The 14,277-nt window shown below is 31.7% G+C and overlaps 1 protein-coding gene across 1 annotated transcript; it reads left to right on the top strand.

Annotated features, from left to right (window-relative positions):
- Positions 1-5,589: 5,589 nt before the first annotated feature.
- On the top strand, positions 5,590-13,949 carry TwdlT (TweedleT). The gene is made up of 6 exons (XM_072525585.1): positions 5,590-5,684; positions 8,403-8,544; positions 8,663-8,866; positions 9,050-9,426; positions 12,869-13,004; positions 13,154-13,949. Exons 1-6 carry the CDS (start codon positions 5,670-5,672, stop codon positions 13,312-13,314), a joined length of 1,035 nt encoding a protein of 344 aa, XP_072381686.1. The 5' UTR covers positions 5,590-5,669; the 3' UTR covers positions 13,315-13,949.
- The last annotated feature ends 328 nt before the right edge of the window (positions 13,950-14,277 follow it).

Genomic DNA, 14,277 nt, shown 5'->3' with positions numbered 1-14,277 from the left:
ACCATATTTTCAAATCGTCTGATATACCAATATGCCTTAAAAGAAAAACGTTTAATCAGTGTGTTTTGCCAATGTTAACTTACGGTGCGAAAACGTTGAACATGACAAGGAGAATAGTTCAAAATATCCGTGTGTGTCAAAGGGCGATGGAGCGTGCTATGTTAGGCGTTTCACTACGAGACAAGATCCCAAATCGCCAGCTACGACAAAGAACAGGAGTGGCTGATGCAGTAGAGAGAGTAGCAACACTGAAATGGAACTGGGCAGGTCACGTGGCTCGAATGACAGATAATAGATGGACAAAACGGATACTGGAATGGAGACCAAGAGATGATGCCTACCGAAGCAGATGTCGTCCACCAACACGTTGGACTGACGATCTAAAACGTTGTCATAGGAATTGGATGCAAGAGGCACAAGATCGAAATAGATGGAAAATTATGAGGGAGATCTATGTCCAGCAGTGGATAAGCGAAGATTGAATGATGAGTGTACAAATGTTTCGTAATTTAAGCGACTAGTTCAATGATCGTTTTTAGGGGTGTATAAATGTTTTAGGAGGTTATTTTAAACACCTTATGTAATTAAATATTAAAAATATTTTACTAAAAGTGGTTTTTAATTTTTACTTAAATGTTATATTATGTGTTTGTATTTTTTGTAAAATTTATTAATCAAAATTTATCTTTTTTTTGTTACATTGTTACATTGATTACCATTAATAATTAGTAATGGTGAACTGTCAGTTTTTATGATAATACAGTCATGACTAAAATTTGTAAAAATTTAGAAACCTAATTAATAATTTGCTTTGAATAATAGAAAATATCTCAAAAAATAATAAATTTAGATATACGAGATGTTAAATAAAAATTGAAGTATGGAAAAGGAACTTTCGATAGTGACATAACATACAGGGTTTTGACTCAGCCTGTATTCGATATAAAAAAATTCTTGTTCTTTTTCTTCTTCTTCTTCTTCCTCTTTATAAGCAATCCTGCTTGTTCATTGGCGGATTAATATCTCTATGGAAGCATGCACGATGGCGGGCGTCCGATACTTTTTTTGCTGATTGGTAACTTATCTCTTGCAATTTTGACGACACCTGACTCCTCCATTCTGCTTATGTGGTTATTCGATTCTTTTATACTTCTCCTTCGATCTCTCAGCGTATTTCCTGTAATTCTCATCAGTACTCTAATCTCTGCCGTTTCCAGTAGCCTTTGCGTTGTGGCTGTGTCGGGTATTCTTTCTGGGGCATATGTCATTATTGGTCTTACACTGACTTTAAAAATTCTTGACTTCATCTCAGTGTTAATGTGTCTGTTTCGCCATATAGTGTTATTAAGGCATCCTGCCAATCTATTTGCTTTTTGTACTTGATCTCTCACTTCTTTGTCCAGGTCTCTATAGCTAATCAGCGTAATTCCCAGGTATTTTATTTCCATTACTTGTTCAATACTGATGCCATCAATTTCAATTTTATACCTGGTTGGTTCTTTGCTGATTACTATTATTTTAGTTTTCTAAGATGAGAAACAAGATAAAAAAATTAAGAATATTAATTATTTATTTTTTATTTATAATTTATTTATAATTTAAAAAATTGACAATCACTAAAAAATATGGCAGCAATAGATCATTCTTATTGTGTGTCTTTTTAATTATGCAGTTAGGTGAACTTGTTACAATTTTTATAAAAAATTGATTATAACTTTGTAAATACCCTGTATAATATATAAAACTTAACATTTTTTTTTGTGATGGGGAAGTAACGAAGATTTTGAATATAAAATACAGGGTATTTTATTTAAAAATACAAAAGTTTGGTCTTCCACTATGTTATTGAACACCCTGTATTATTCTAATTAATTTTGTATTATAAACCGCAAAGTTGCCTACAATTTTTGTTATTAACTTTTATTGCTATCTATTATTATAGCAGATCTACTGAGCTTTATCACAATATTCAATCATCCTGTATATACGCAAATATCATAAAATGAACATATTGATGATAATACAAACGAAACACGAAAACGGAATCCAGAGGATATTGTTTACATCCAAAATAAAAATCTAGAAACAATACCGATGTTCAAATATTTGGATCTGAAAAGATGGATGTAGAAATATCAAACCGAGTAAAGAAAACGAATTAAATTTACGATACTATACAATTTTCAGAAAAAAAAAACAAAGAGAAACTTAAAAACATATAACGCAATATCTGCCCTAACCTTAATATAAGAAAATATGAGTGAACCATGGGTGAACAATAAAGGAAAATATAACAAGTTAAAGAAAAATAGCAAAAAAAAAACAAAATTGAACCGAACAAAATGTGGAAATATTATAAAAAGATTTAAATCACAATTATATATATATATATATATATATATATATATATATATATATATATATATATATATATATATATATATATATATATATATAAACAGAAACACATATATCACAGACAGTGATGGTCGAAGAAAGCTGGGAAAAAATTAAGTCTAATATCTTAGACTCCAGGGAAGTTCTTGGTGAAAGAAATATTAATAAAAATAAATCGTTCTTAAGCCGAAGAACTCCATGGTTTTGTACAGAAGTGAAGGAAAAATGTAAAGGAAAGAAAAAAGCTTACCTGAAATACATGTCAACCAAAACACAAGAGGCATACCATAATTACAAGACAATTAGAAACGAACCACATGCACTTGTAAGAAAAATAAAAAATGATCACTGGGAACACAATTTTTATGGTCTGCAAAAGGAAATATGGCGCTTCATAAGAGGCCAAAAAACGGAGGTGAAGGAACTAACAGAACCAAAACTCATAAAAAGGATACGTGGATTGACTACCTAAAAAAGCTCTATGCAGAGGAAGAACAAACGACGCTAAAACCGGAAACACCAAAAATTACCACAAATGAAGGAAAATGTCCTGCAGAAACAGGAAAGCAGCAGGTAAAGACGGGATACCAAACGAATTACTGACATATTGTGGAGCAACAATGACGCAACAATTAACAACATAAAATTCTGGAAGAATGGAAACGAAGCGAACTAATTCTACTATTCAAAAAAGAAGATAAAAAACAGCCAGAAAACTACCGAGGTATAAACTTGTTAAATACTATCCTAAAACTTACAACTCAAATTTTACAAGTGTTAATAAATCAGAGGATAAGTTTAGCAGATGAACAACAGGGTTTTCGTAGTGGAAGATCGTGTATAGATGCAATATTCGTTATAAAGCAAATTACTGAGAAATCACTAGAGTATAATAGACCAGCATTTCTGTCTGATTGACCCAAAGAAAGCGTTTGACAGAGTGAGACTCAAAGATGTAATCCATCTTCTGTATAATAAAGTTCTCCTAAACATAAAAACTATCGAAAACATCTACCAAAACAACGAAATGGAAGTCAGAATAGATGGACAACATACAGAACCTATAGAAATAGTTAGCGGAATAAGGCAAGAGTATTCATTGAGCCCCATGCTCTTCAATTTAATCATGGATAAAATAATCAAAAGCTTTAAAAAAGGAGGAGGATACAGAATGGGAAACAAAGAAATAAAAATACTCCGTTACCCAGACGACGCAATATTGATAGCCCAAGATGAAGATAGTCTGCAAAGACTGGTCCACAGATTTAACATAATAGCAAAAGAATTTAATATGACTCAAAAAACTAAAATAATAGTAGTCATTAATGAACTAACCAAATGTAAAATAGAAATTGATGGCATCAGTATTGCACAAGTAATGGAAATAAATTACCTGGGAATTACACTGTCCAGCTATGGAGACCTGGACAAAGAAGTGAGAGATCAAGCACAAAAAGCAAATAGACAGACAGACAGAACACTGAGATGAAGTTAAGAATTTAGAATAAGAGTTTAGAATAAGAGTTTGCGCGGACGACCTCGCAAAATATCGAGTGACAACCTTCTATAGAGGTATTAATCTGCCAATGAACAAGCAAAATTGCTTATAAAGAGGAAGAAGAAAAAGAGGATATATATATATGGACATATAAAACAATTGAAGTGGGATATAATCAAAATATTTAATGGACCCAAACCAATTTATCGTAAAATAAGAATAGAAGACCGAAGAAAAGTTGGATAGACTTGAAGAAATATATAGACAGGAAAAAAAAACAAAAACGTATCAACACATTAACAATTTATAAGACCGAAAGACCAAAAGAACTGGAAGTCATATATAATAAAGAATTAAAAAAAGAACTGCGCCACTGACATCTTCGAAAGGCAAAAAACGTTTCTAGAACGAAGAAGAAGAATCTATTTTATTACCGACAATACAAATTTGCAAACATTTCTAAGTAAAATGTAACGAAAACTATACTGAAATATAATTTCGTAAAGCGTCCCGAAATTACTGCCAAAAAAAAACCATAATAATTTCTGTTACAGAGCAAAAAGCTTTTTCTTTAATTATGTATCATACATATCAAAACGCATCACAAAAATATAGAAATTGTAACATCTAATACGAAGAATATTAGATTTATACTTAAAAATATATGAATATTTTATTATTGACGGTAAAAATTTTCTGAAATGTTTAAGAAAAAATGTACTGAATGTACGGCTAAAATACTAGATCACAAAAAATGTTGAACGTACTGACAGAAGTATATAAAATAATTGTTTTATATCAACTAAAAACGTGTACATTTTTTTCTTTATCACACCAAAAATATAAACATAAATTAATTAACAACTCAAAAGGTCATAAAAAAATATTAAAAAAAGTCAATAACTCCGTTACTGTAATAATTGAATTTTGAAATATATTCTTTATTTGATTTTACGACTTCAATATCAGAATCAGAAACTGTTTTAAAATAATGTTGCAATTAATCCATCTACCTTGTATTCTTAACTGAAAGACAAAGTTGGCCTATTTTGTTCATAGAGGGTGTTTATTTATAAAAATTGTAACTTGAAAACGTTTTCAAGATATAATTCCAAACAACAAATGCATTTGCTAAAATAATTAAGAAAAAAAGGAAAAAGTAATAAAACCGTACTAAAATATAGTCCACAAGATACTCGAAAATATTGATAAACAAATCTAAAATTTCCATAATAAGACAAATAAAAAATGTTATTTCTTTATTGTATCTAAAAATGTGTAAATAAATTACTTAAAAAAAAATCTTAAAAGTTCTTAAAAACATTATTTAAAACTACAACTGTCGTACAAAAAAAACTTCACTGGAATCCACTGAGTGCACAAGTTCTTTATCGATAATCTAATGAATGTATCGCCAAAATTTTTTTATTAAGCACATCTCATTAACGACAAAAGTAATTGTATAATCAAATAAATGGACGATTACTCTGAAGTGTAAACTCACGACCTTACGTAAAATATGTACACTTACTAACAATGTCCCAAAAAAAATCAAAAGGGTAAAAATCACTTACCTCCTTTAGCCCCGCATTACCGAGCGTTTTGCACCAAATTAGTCCTTATTGTAAATTAGTAAAAGTAATTTTTCTTATTGTGAAGTGAAGGTAAAAGCCAGTGTGAATCTTCTTGCAGTTAGTGGGAGAAAAACGTATTTAAATCAAATGAGATGTACAATCTGCATCATATGATCATTTTTAGTTAGTGGTTTTACATCATGAGACCGTTTGTGGTACGTAGGCACTTTTTGATTTTTTATGTTAGGCTGAAAGTGATAGTGATGTGATACTTTTGGATACTTACTTACCGTTAATAGGTACTGCGGTACTACTCTTTGTTCGAGAGAGTATCGTACGCGTCTTACAGTGAACTCTGCCCGCTGATCTTCACAGTCGATTAATTTTTGGTTCTTTTCATATATTTTGAATCCAAAATTATTATTATATTCTTATGGGATATTTGTAAAACTATTCTAATTATTCGTCTTTATTCTTATGTTTTATTTTCTTTACTTTTAGTTAATTCTTGTCTTCATTACTTATTTCAAATCGCACATTTTTTTCATAAGTATTTATATGACTAGGTATTTAATTATTTTTTTGACTTGGAAATATATTTATTGTTTAAAACAATGTTGTTGCTAAAACAATCATACTTGTGCTTTTCTGAAGCATTTTTTTGATATTAATTTTTGGTTTTTTGTTATTCTTTCAGTTTATGCTTCGCAACTTTTCTATTGTTAATTCGCTTTTGATTTATTTCTTTTTCTTGTAAAATTTTAAACATTTAAATTTAAAATGTAATATGAATATGAGTATTTATGACTTATATTATTTTAATAATTTTTTAAAACTTATTCTGTACTTCAAAAATATTTTCCTCCTCTTTTAAATCGTCTTAAAATATATCGTATTGGTATTTTCTTTTATATTTTTGTTTTTCTTGTTGTTTTCATTTCTTTTATTATCTATTTCTACAATTTATTTGATATAATTTTCATATATTGCTTTGCCTTTGCTTTTATTAAAGGTTTTTCATCTAACACCTTTTCAAAGTTTTTTAGTGTCTAGAACAATTTGGTGGTCTATGCTTCTTGATTTTATATATACATTTTCATTTTTCTTTATTTATTTAATTTAATTTCTTTTTTTTTTCTACTTTAAATTTTATTCATGTTAAATGGAATTTTTAGGAACTATATTATTTTATTGTAATTATTTTTAAATACGAAAATTTTTAATTTAGTTTGCAAAATATAATGAAAAAAATTAGATAGATTAAATATCCAAGTTATTTAAAAAAAATCAAAAACTGTATTTTTTTAAAAGTCGAGTTATAGAAATATTCTTGTTACTAAAAATATTTTACATAATTGAGTTCAGGTGAGTTAAGGTGTAAATACATTTTCAAACATTTTTAAAAACCGTGCAAGAACAATAAACCGTTTTTATTTTAGTTTAACCATGAAGGTACATTCTTTAATTCTTTTTATTAAACTACATTCTCAACACGACCCGTTTTTTTAAATGGTTTTAATATAAAGCTCGAAGATTTATAACAATAAATAAGAAATAAGAGATAAGAATAAGAAAATATTTGATTTTAAGAAATTTACCATTTTCTATAATAATATCAAAATATGTGTTAATACCTTTATTAATAAAGCTTCTTTAGACGCCAAGAAAGGTTAATCCTACAATTTATTTGTAAAGGATTAGGATGTTACGAATCACTGGATAACAAATCAGGAAAGAAGAATGGCCCAAAACTTTATATTTTCAATACTCAAAAGATTGCTTGTTTCCAAGAGCTCGTAATAAAGAACGTTGTGCCAGATGACTTTTGACAACGAAACGGTAGTGTACCATTCAGCTCTTACTGTTTTACTTTGTTTGAACAGTATAATGGAAGCATATATGGTTTTTTCAAAACAACTACAACTAAAACATTATGAACGAAAAAACTGCAAAAACCATGGACGTATAATGATATAAGATGATTTTGAGCATATTTACCATTATAAAATTAAACTTTAAAAAGTCAGATTCAAGGTTTCTGCACCAATATTATCATATCTCAAAATTTTAGTAATAGTTCATTTAATTACATTAGCTGATCATGAGTATTCTTATTAATTTTTATATATTTGACTTCTTTATACGTAAATTAAACAGTAATATTCGTGCCATTTGCATACTTCCGAGATTTTACTCCTAAAAATCATCATAGTTTCTAAAACTATTAAATTCTGATTTCCATATTTTAGAAAATAGTGATTCATCGTTTCTGCATACAAATCCATATATTAAATCAAAGCAGCACAATTAACAATTCACTTAATACACAATTATTTTCTAGTTCTCACTTTTTGACAATGATCTCTACTCGTTCGATACCATTCATACTTTCATTCGATATTTCTCTATGTCAAGGCGCCTGTAAAAAATTTCTCTCTGAAACACAGTTTTACATAACAATGAGCTACGGTGAACTGCTTATGAATGAACATAAATCATTGCGAAATATTTGCTTCTTTCTCCCACAGTTTCTCAAAGCTTCTCACGCTCGGAAGAACTAGATATCTCGGATGACACTCATGTATAAATTGTATAATAAAATTAGAAGAAAATAGAACAATTGAAAAGAACATCTATTCTAATAGGAAACATACTTGATATGATTCTTTATTTAAGAATAGTATCACAGGTTTTGTTTTTGGAAAAATATTGTTTTTTTGCTGTTTGAATGAATATTCTTTTAATTTTTTCTACAAAGTTACTTATGATTTAAAAAAAAATTATTTCTTCTGCTCTTTTTCCTTTCTTTATCCATTTGTTGTATTTCTATTCAATAACATGATCTATCTTTGGTAACTTTTATCCAATTTTGCATAAACCTTATTTATATGAACATATTTGGGAATATTTTAATAATCTCTATTTCTTTTCAGTTATTATCCACCTTGATGGCTCTTGCCAGTGCCAGACCTGAGGCAGGTTACAGTTACAGCCCACCCTCCGGCTCCTACGGAGCTCCATCTGGTGGCGGTGGAGGCTTTGGAGGCGGAATTGGGGGTGGACACGGAGGCGGTGGTAAGTTCTACATTAAAAATCTATTAAACTCTAGACGTACACGCAGAAAAAAATATACAGTTCACGCTATAGTTATTCTTATTAGGTAGACCATAATTAAAAAGTTGTTTTGTTACAGGCATAAGCGGAGGTAGCGGATTTGGTGGTGGTGGCGGATTCGGTGGCGGCGGCCACGGAGGTGGCGGAATCGGAGGAGGCGGTATCGGAGGAGGCGGTATCGGAGGTGGTATCGGAAGCGGAATTGGAGGTGGATTTGGCGGTGGATCCGGAGGCGGATTTGGCGGTGGATCCGGAGGCGGATTTGGCGGTGGATCCGGAGGAGGTAAGTTAGCCTAACATCTCATAAATTAGAACAGCATAAGCTTAAAAAAAATTAAAAAATAGAAAATAATTTAGATTTTGTCATAGTATCTCAATCTTCTTTTTACAAAAGACGTGCAATTATATTTTTCATAATATTAATAACTTCAGATTAAAATTGTACGGATAATAATTATTGTTTTAGGCTTCGGAGGTGGAATTGGAGGCGGCGGTGACGGTGGATTCGGAGGTGGATTCGGAGGCGGTTTCGGAGGTGGCACCACTACCATCCAGAAGCACATCTACGTCCACGTACCCCCACCAGAACCTGAAGAATTCAGACCTCAAAGACCAATCTCCGTTGGACAAGCTCAGAAACATTACAAAATCATCTTCATTAAGGCCCCAAGCGCACCTGCCCCAACTGCTCCAGTAATCCCACTACAACCACAAAACGAAGAGAAGACCTTGGTCTACGTTTTGGTCAAGAAACCAGAGGAAGGACCCGAAATCAGCATTCCTACTGCTGCACCAACACAACCCAGCAAACCAGAAGTATACTTCATCAGATACAAGACCCAGGTAAGTTTTTCGGCGTGGGCGAAAAGAAATATATTCAAATATTTAAAGATTTTGGATATTGGACATGAACTTCAAATATTTAAAGATTTTGGATTTTGGGTATGAACTAACATTCATTAGTATCAAAGTCTCATATTCGGAGTGTGCCATATATTTAATTATGCGACCTGCTTCTTAGTATCCGATTCAATTTCAACAAATATTTTGTTTTGACAAATTTTTGTCAAGTTTGATCTTTTTGCAACTTTAAAAATATCTGTTATAAGCTAGTCTTTTAGTTTTCAACGATATGTAAGAACATATTTATATTTTAAATCATGTCTGTTCATTTTTTAAAATAATTAGTACATCTTGAGACATTTGCTTGAGATATTTCTTTCACGTTGTCCGTATTTTCGAGCAAGATTTAACACAAGATAATCATATTAAAAGAGTATGAAGAGTTAATATCTTTAGGTTGTATTATATTCATAAATTTCTCATTACCATTTTTTTTTTGTCCATTCATGTCTAGATCAAATCATACGGATATTATCTAATTCGTCGTAGTCGGAACCAATCCATCAGAGTAACATTTTTTACAAGACCTGTTTTATACATTACATAACCATTTTTTGTATTTTCCGAACTTTGTAGAGGAATACCTAATTCCGATGACTAAAAAGAAAGTTTAGATAGACAAGATTCATAAAGTGTCGTACTTCCTCAAGAAAGTCAGTAGATATTCAAATGATTGTGACCTACAAGAAGGTGCTAATGGACTTACGAGAATTACTGCTGCGATAATTCGCAAAAGCAATAAAACCGCTTTTATAACATCCCACAACAAACACTTTCTTCTACAACTAGGAGTTCCGATTTTCTATAATTACATAAACAAATGGATGGCAACTGGAGGTCAAGGGGATATGGTTTTACGGTTCATGGCTTTCACCTAAGATGTGAGTCAGATGTCGGAATTTTTATTAGAAAATGGCATTGGACATTAAAAATGCATTTCTGAAGAATAAGTGGGTAAAATAGTGTCATTTGCAATATAGTTTATACAATAGAAAAAATTGGCAATTTAAAGTGAAAAAAGTATGACCTCGTTTTAGAAACGCATAAATTGTTCCAGGTCAAACCTAACTGCACTAAATAAGCGCATAAGGCACTTAATATCTAGCTATTAAAGATTGACAAATATATTGGTATTTAATATCAATATTATTTTTAAGTTCATTCTATAATCTTTTTTTTCCCTCTATATGATCCCTTACAATATGATCAATCATCCACTGCTAGACATAAGTTTGTATGTCTTTGTATGTCGTTTGTATGTCTGTAAATTGTTTTAATTTGCTACTCTCTTGTTTAATCACATCCTAAGTTTACAATTAGGAAGAAATTTTCTAAAGGTTTCAGTACCATTTTTATTTAGAATAAGTGATTTTCTCGTGATTGGTGACGTCTTACTGATGGTCTTATTGTTGAATATCGATTTTGTAAAATTACTAGGCAGGCAAATTTAGCCAATTATATCCCACACATCTTTCAAAATACGAAATATGTATTATTATTGCCATAAACTTCTCTTTACTTTGACTCATTTCACATATTTACTTCCTCAGTTTCGAATAAACATTTTCACGATTTTTCAAACTTTCTCAAAAATCGACCCTCATTTAAAATCAATATACCAATCATCTGTTTAATATATTCACGGAGAAAGTAACCAATAATTGACTTTCTTACGTGAAATACCCGTTTAGCATCGTTTGTTTTTTCAAGAGAATACTCGGCAGATCCTCACGCGGAAGCCAGAGGTCAAGAAACAAATGAAAGTAGTGAACCAGCTGCTCGCCTCGCATCGTGATGGACGACAAAGAATGCGAGATTCTCCTACCGTTTATGGGTCAGTGAGTGATCTCCGATGGATCGCCCAAGGCGACGCTATCGGATATGCTTTATGTAACCAACGTCTCGTAACACCAGTTTCCGTCTTGTTCTTAATAATAGGGAGAGTAACAGCGGTAGCTTTGATGCTCAGATTGGTGATTAATTACAGATTTTTATTCTTAATTAGAAGGTAATGGTGTACCGTGTTTGATGATGGTGAAAAATAATTATATGAAGATTTCTTAATAAGAAACTCTTATTCTATAAAATCTTAGTATGTTTTAGAAGTTGTCTAAATTGTCGAACATATTTGATTTTTTTCATATCATGATTATACTAATAATAATCTCTGTTATAATACTTTTATGGATTAAAGCACTAAAGGTGGATAATCTTGTGTCTAAGGGCACATCAAGTAGACAGCAAGACCATCGCTATGCTTGAACCTCTTGATTTTACAAAAAATGCTCATTGATTGCATATTGATAACTCATAGAATTAAGGCGATGTTCTATCAATCTCTTTTTTGGGCTTTTCCTTTTGCTCCCATTTTAGTTTTCGTTATGGTGATATCCATTTTTTGAACCTCTTGGGTGGTCACATCGGCCCATTCTACTACAGTTCTTTCTACATTCTGCACTATTTTTTAATCGTTTCTTTTAATGTTCTTTATTATTCTTCAGAAAAAGGTTCCTTAACAGTTCATAGTACATTAATTTCTATTGTTTTAACTACCTTTTACTGTGATGTTTCAATTCTGATTTTGGTTTCTCATTAGTACTTTCCTTGGCATGCTTTATAGATTCGGATATCCATCCATCCTATGGCTTTACATCATCCATCTAATTCGAGTCCAATTACATTTTTATCCATCCAATTCGAGGCCTGGCCTCCCTCAACAAACCTCTCCATTCATTATAGACTGTAACCATTCTTCTCTACGATCGACTGCGATTTCTTGCGTCCTCAATAGGTCTCTTTCCCCGCATTATTGCATTCAACAGTTTTATTGGAAGCCTGTTTTCTTCCATCTTAAATACATAGCCTGCCCATTGAAGACGTTGTAGGTGGGCACGCTGAGATAAAGGTAATTCTTTATATATATTATATATTTCATAATTGTATCTAATTCGCCACTTGTTGTTCTCATTTATATGGCCTAGTATTCGTCTCAGTACCTTTCTTTCAAAGATGTCCATGCAGTTTACAGATTTTTAAGTTCCAAGAAATATCTAAGTTTTACATCCATAGCTCACTATCGGTCGGATTATGGTTTTTTATATTCGTATCTTAGTTCTTTGATGTAAGTCTCGTGATTTAAATATATGGTTCATAGCAAAGTATGTCGTATTGGCTTCAATGTATTGGACAATGTTGCAAACATTGGCCTCTTTGCATGGTGATGTTGACTCTTAAATAGGTAAAAGCTATCTACTTTTTCTAAGCTGTCAATCAATCAATCTTATTAGTATTGCTGTTCAGTCTATTCCGTCTTGACAGTGAACTTCTAATTTTATGTAACTGTTGAAAAAAAAATATTCTAAAATTTGTTTTTCTATTACAGAAAACCGCTGGCGGTGGAACTGGATTCGGAGGTGGAAGCGGTATTGGCGGTGGCATTGGAGGCGGTATTGGAGGTGGTATTGGAGGTGGTATTGGAGGAGGAATCGGCGGAGGAATCGGCGGAGGAATCGGAGGAGGTAAGTCGTTAACATTGAGGTATCCCTAACATGCAATTGATATATTAAATCGATTAAGTATTTATTTACATAATCGATTTATATTTTATGTTGATCATACAGCTGTTTATGTTGTGTCGATTCATTTCTCAATTAATTTTTATTTCTAGGTGATGGTATTGGAGGAGGCATCGGAGGTGGAATCGGAGGCGGTCACGGAGGCGGAATTGGAAGCGGCATCGGAGGAGGTATCGGAGGTGGAATCGGCGGTGGATCCGGTGGTGGTATTTCATCCAGCTACGGCCCACCAGGCAAATCCGGTCCATACTAATTTTCTTACTAAGTTACCTCTGCAGTGGTTACCTTCCAGTAACTGCTGCACTACAGTTTGCTGCAAACCACTTCATCCGCTATTTGTATTTTACCCAACATAGTATTGTAGATTTTAGGACCTAAACTAAGATGCGTTCATTGGAATGATCCGAGGTAATCGTTGTCGAATAGCTGACCATCCACCCCCCAAAAAATATGGCAATTGGTTACGAGGTGACATCTAAAGGCGCGCAAAGTTTGGTAAAACATGCAAAATACAGTCCAGTGGAGAATTTGTATTGTAGCAATCTGTAGCTATTACCTCCAAAAAGTGAATGGTGATGCTGGTATGTCTGCTGTTTGATACAAAAATCAAACTCGTATAACGAGTTGCCTTTTTGTACCATATGGTAGCGCTATAATATCGATTTGTCTATTGATCAAATCGAATCTTATGGTGCTGTTTTTGGTCGAGCTGCGAAATTCTTGTGTAAAGACTCTAAACTGTTCGCCGTATTAATAAGGATTTTCTAGTTTTATCAAAAACTGTTCCATGTTGTAAATATCGTGCAATATAAGTGTATGTTATATATTTTATATATTTTTGTATATTTTTTTATGAATACGGTGACAAATAAATGTATTTTTAGTATATTATTGTCTTTTCTTTAATAACTGCAATGAAAATAAAACTAGACCCAAAAAATTAAGTTAATTGCTATCGCCAATTAAATAGTTTATTCAAAATATGACATGATAAGTATGTGCTGGTTCACTGTTCCAGCTTTAACTGACTAATTACCCTCGAATTTTTATATCTAATCATAATTATTATCTATAATAACAAAATAACAATTTGGTCAAATAACTCATTCTCATTATCTTTATATTTATGCCTATCCAGACATGGATTGTTCAATTATAGCTCTTCATAATATTTATCTTGGATCGTACCAATATTAATCCTCTTCAGAAACACATT

Source organism: Diabrotica undecimpunctata, chromosome 3, assembly GCF_040954645.1.
Source record: "Diabrotica undecimpunctata isolate CICGRU chromosome 3, icDiaUnde3, whole genome shotgun sequence".
Classification (NCBI taxonomy): domain Eukaryota; kingdom Metazoa; phylum Arthropoda; class Insecta; order Coleoptera; family Chrysomelidae; genus Diabrotica; species Diabrotica undecimpunctata.
The sequence above is the reverse complement of the archived record's forward strand: the minus strand, read 5'-3'. Positions and strand labels throughout refer to the sequence as shown.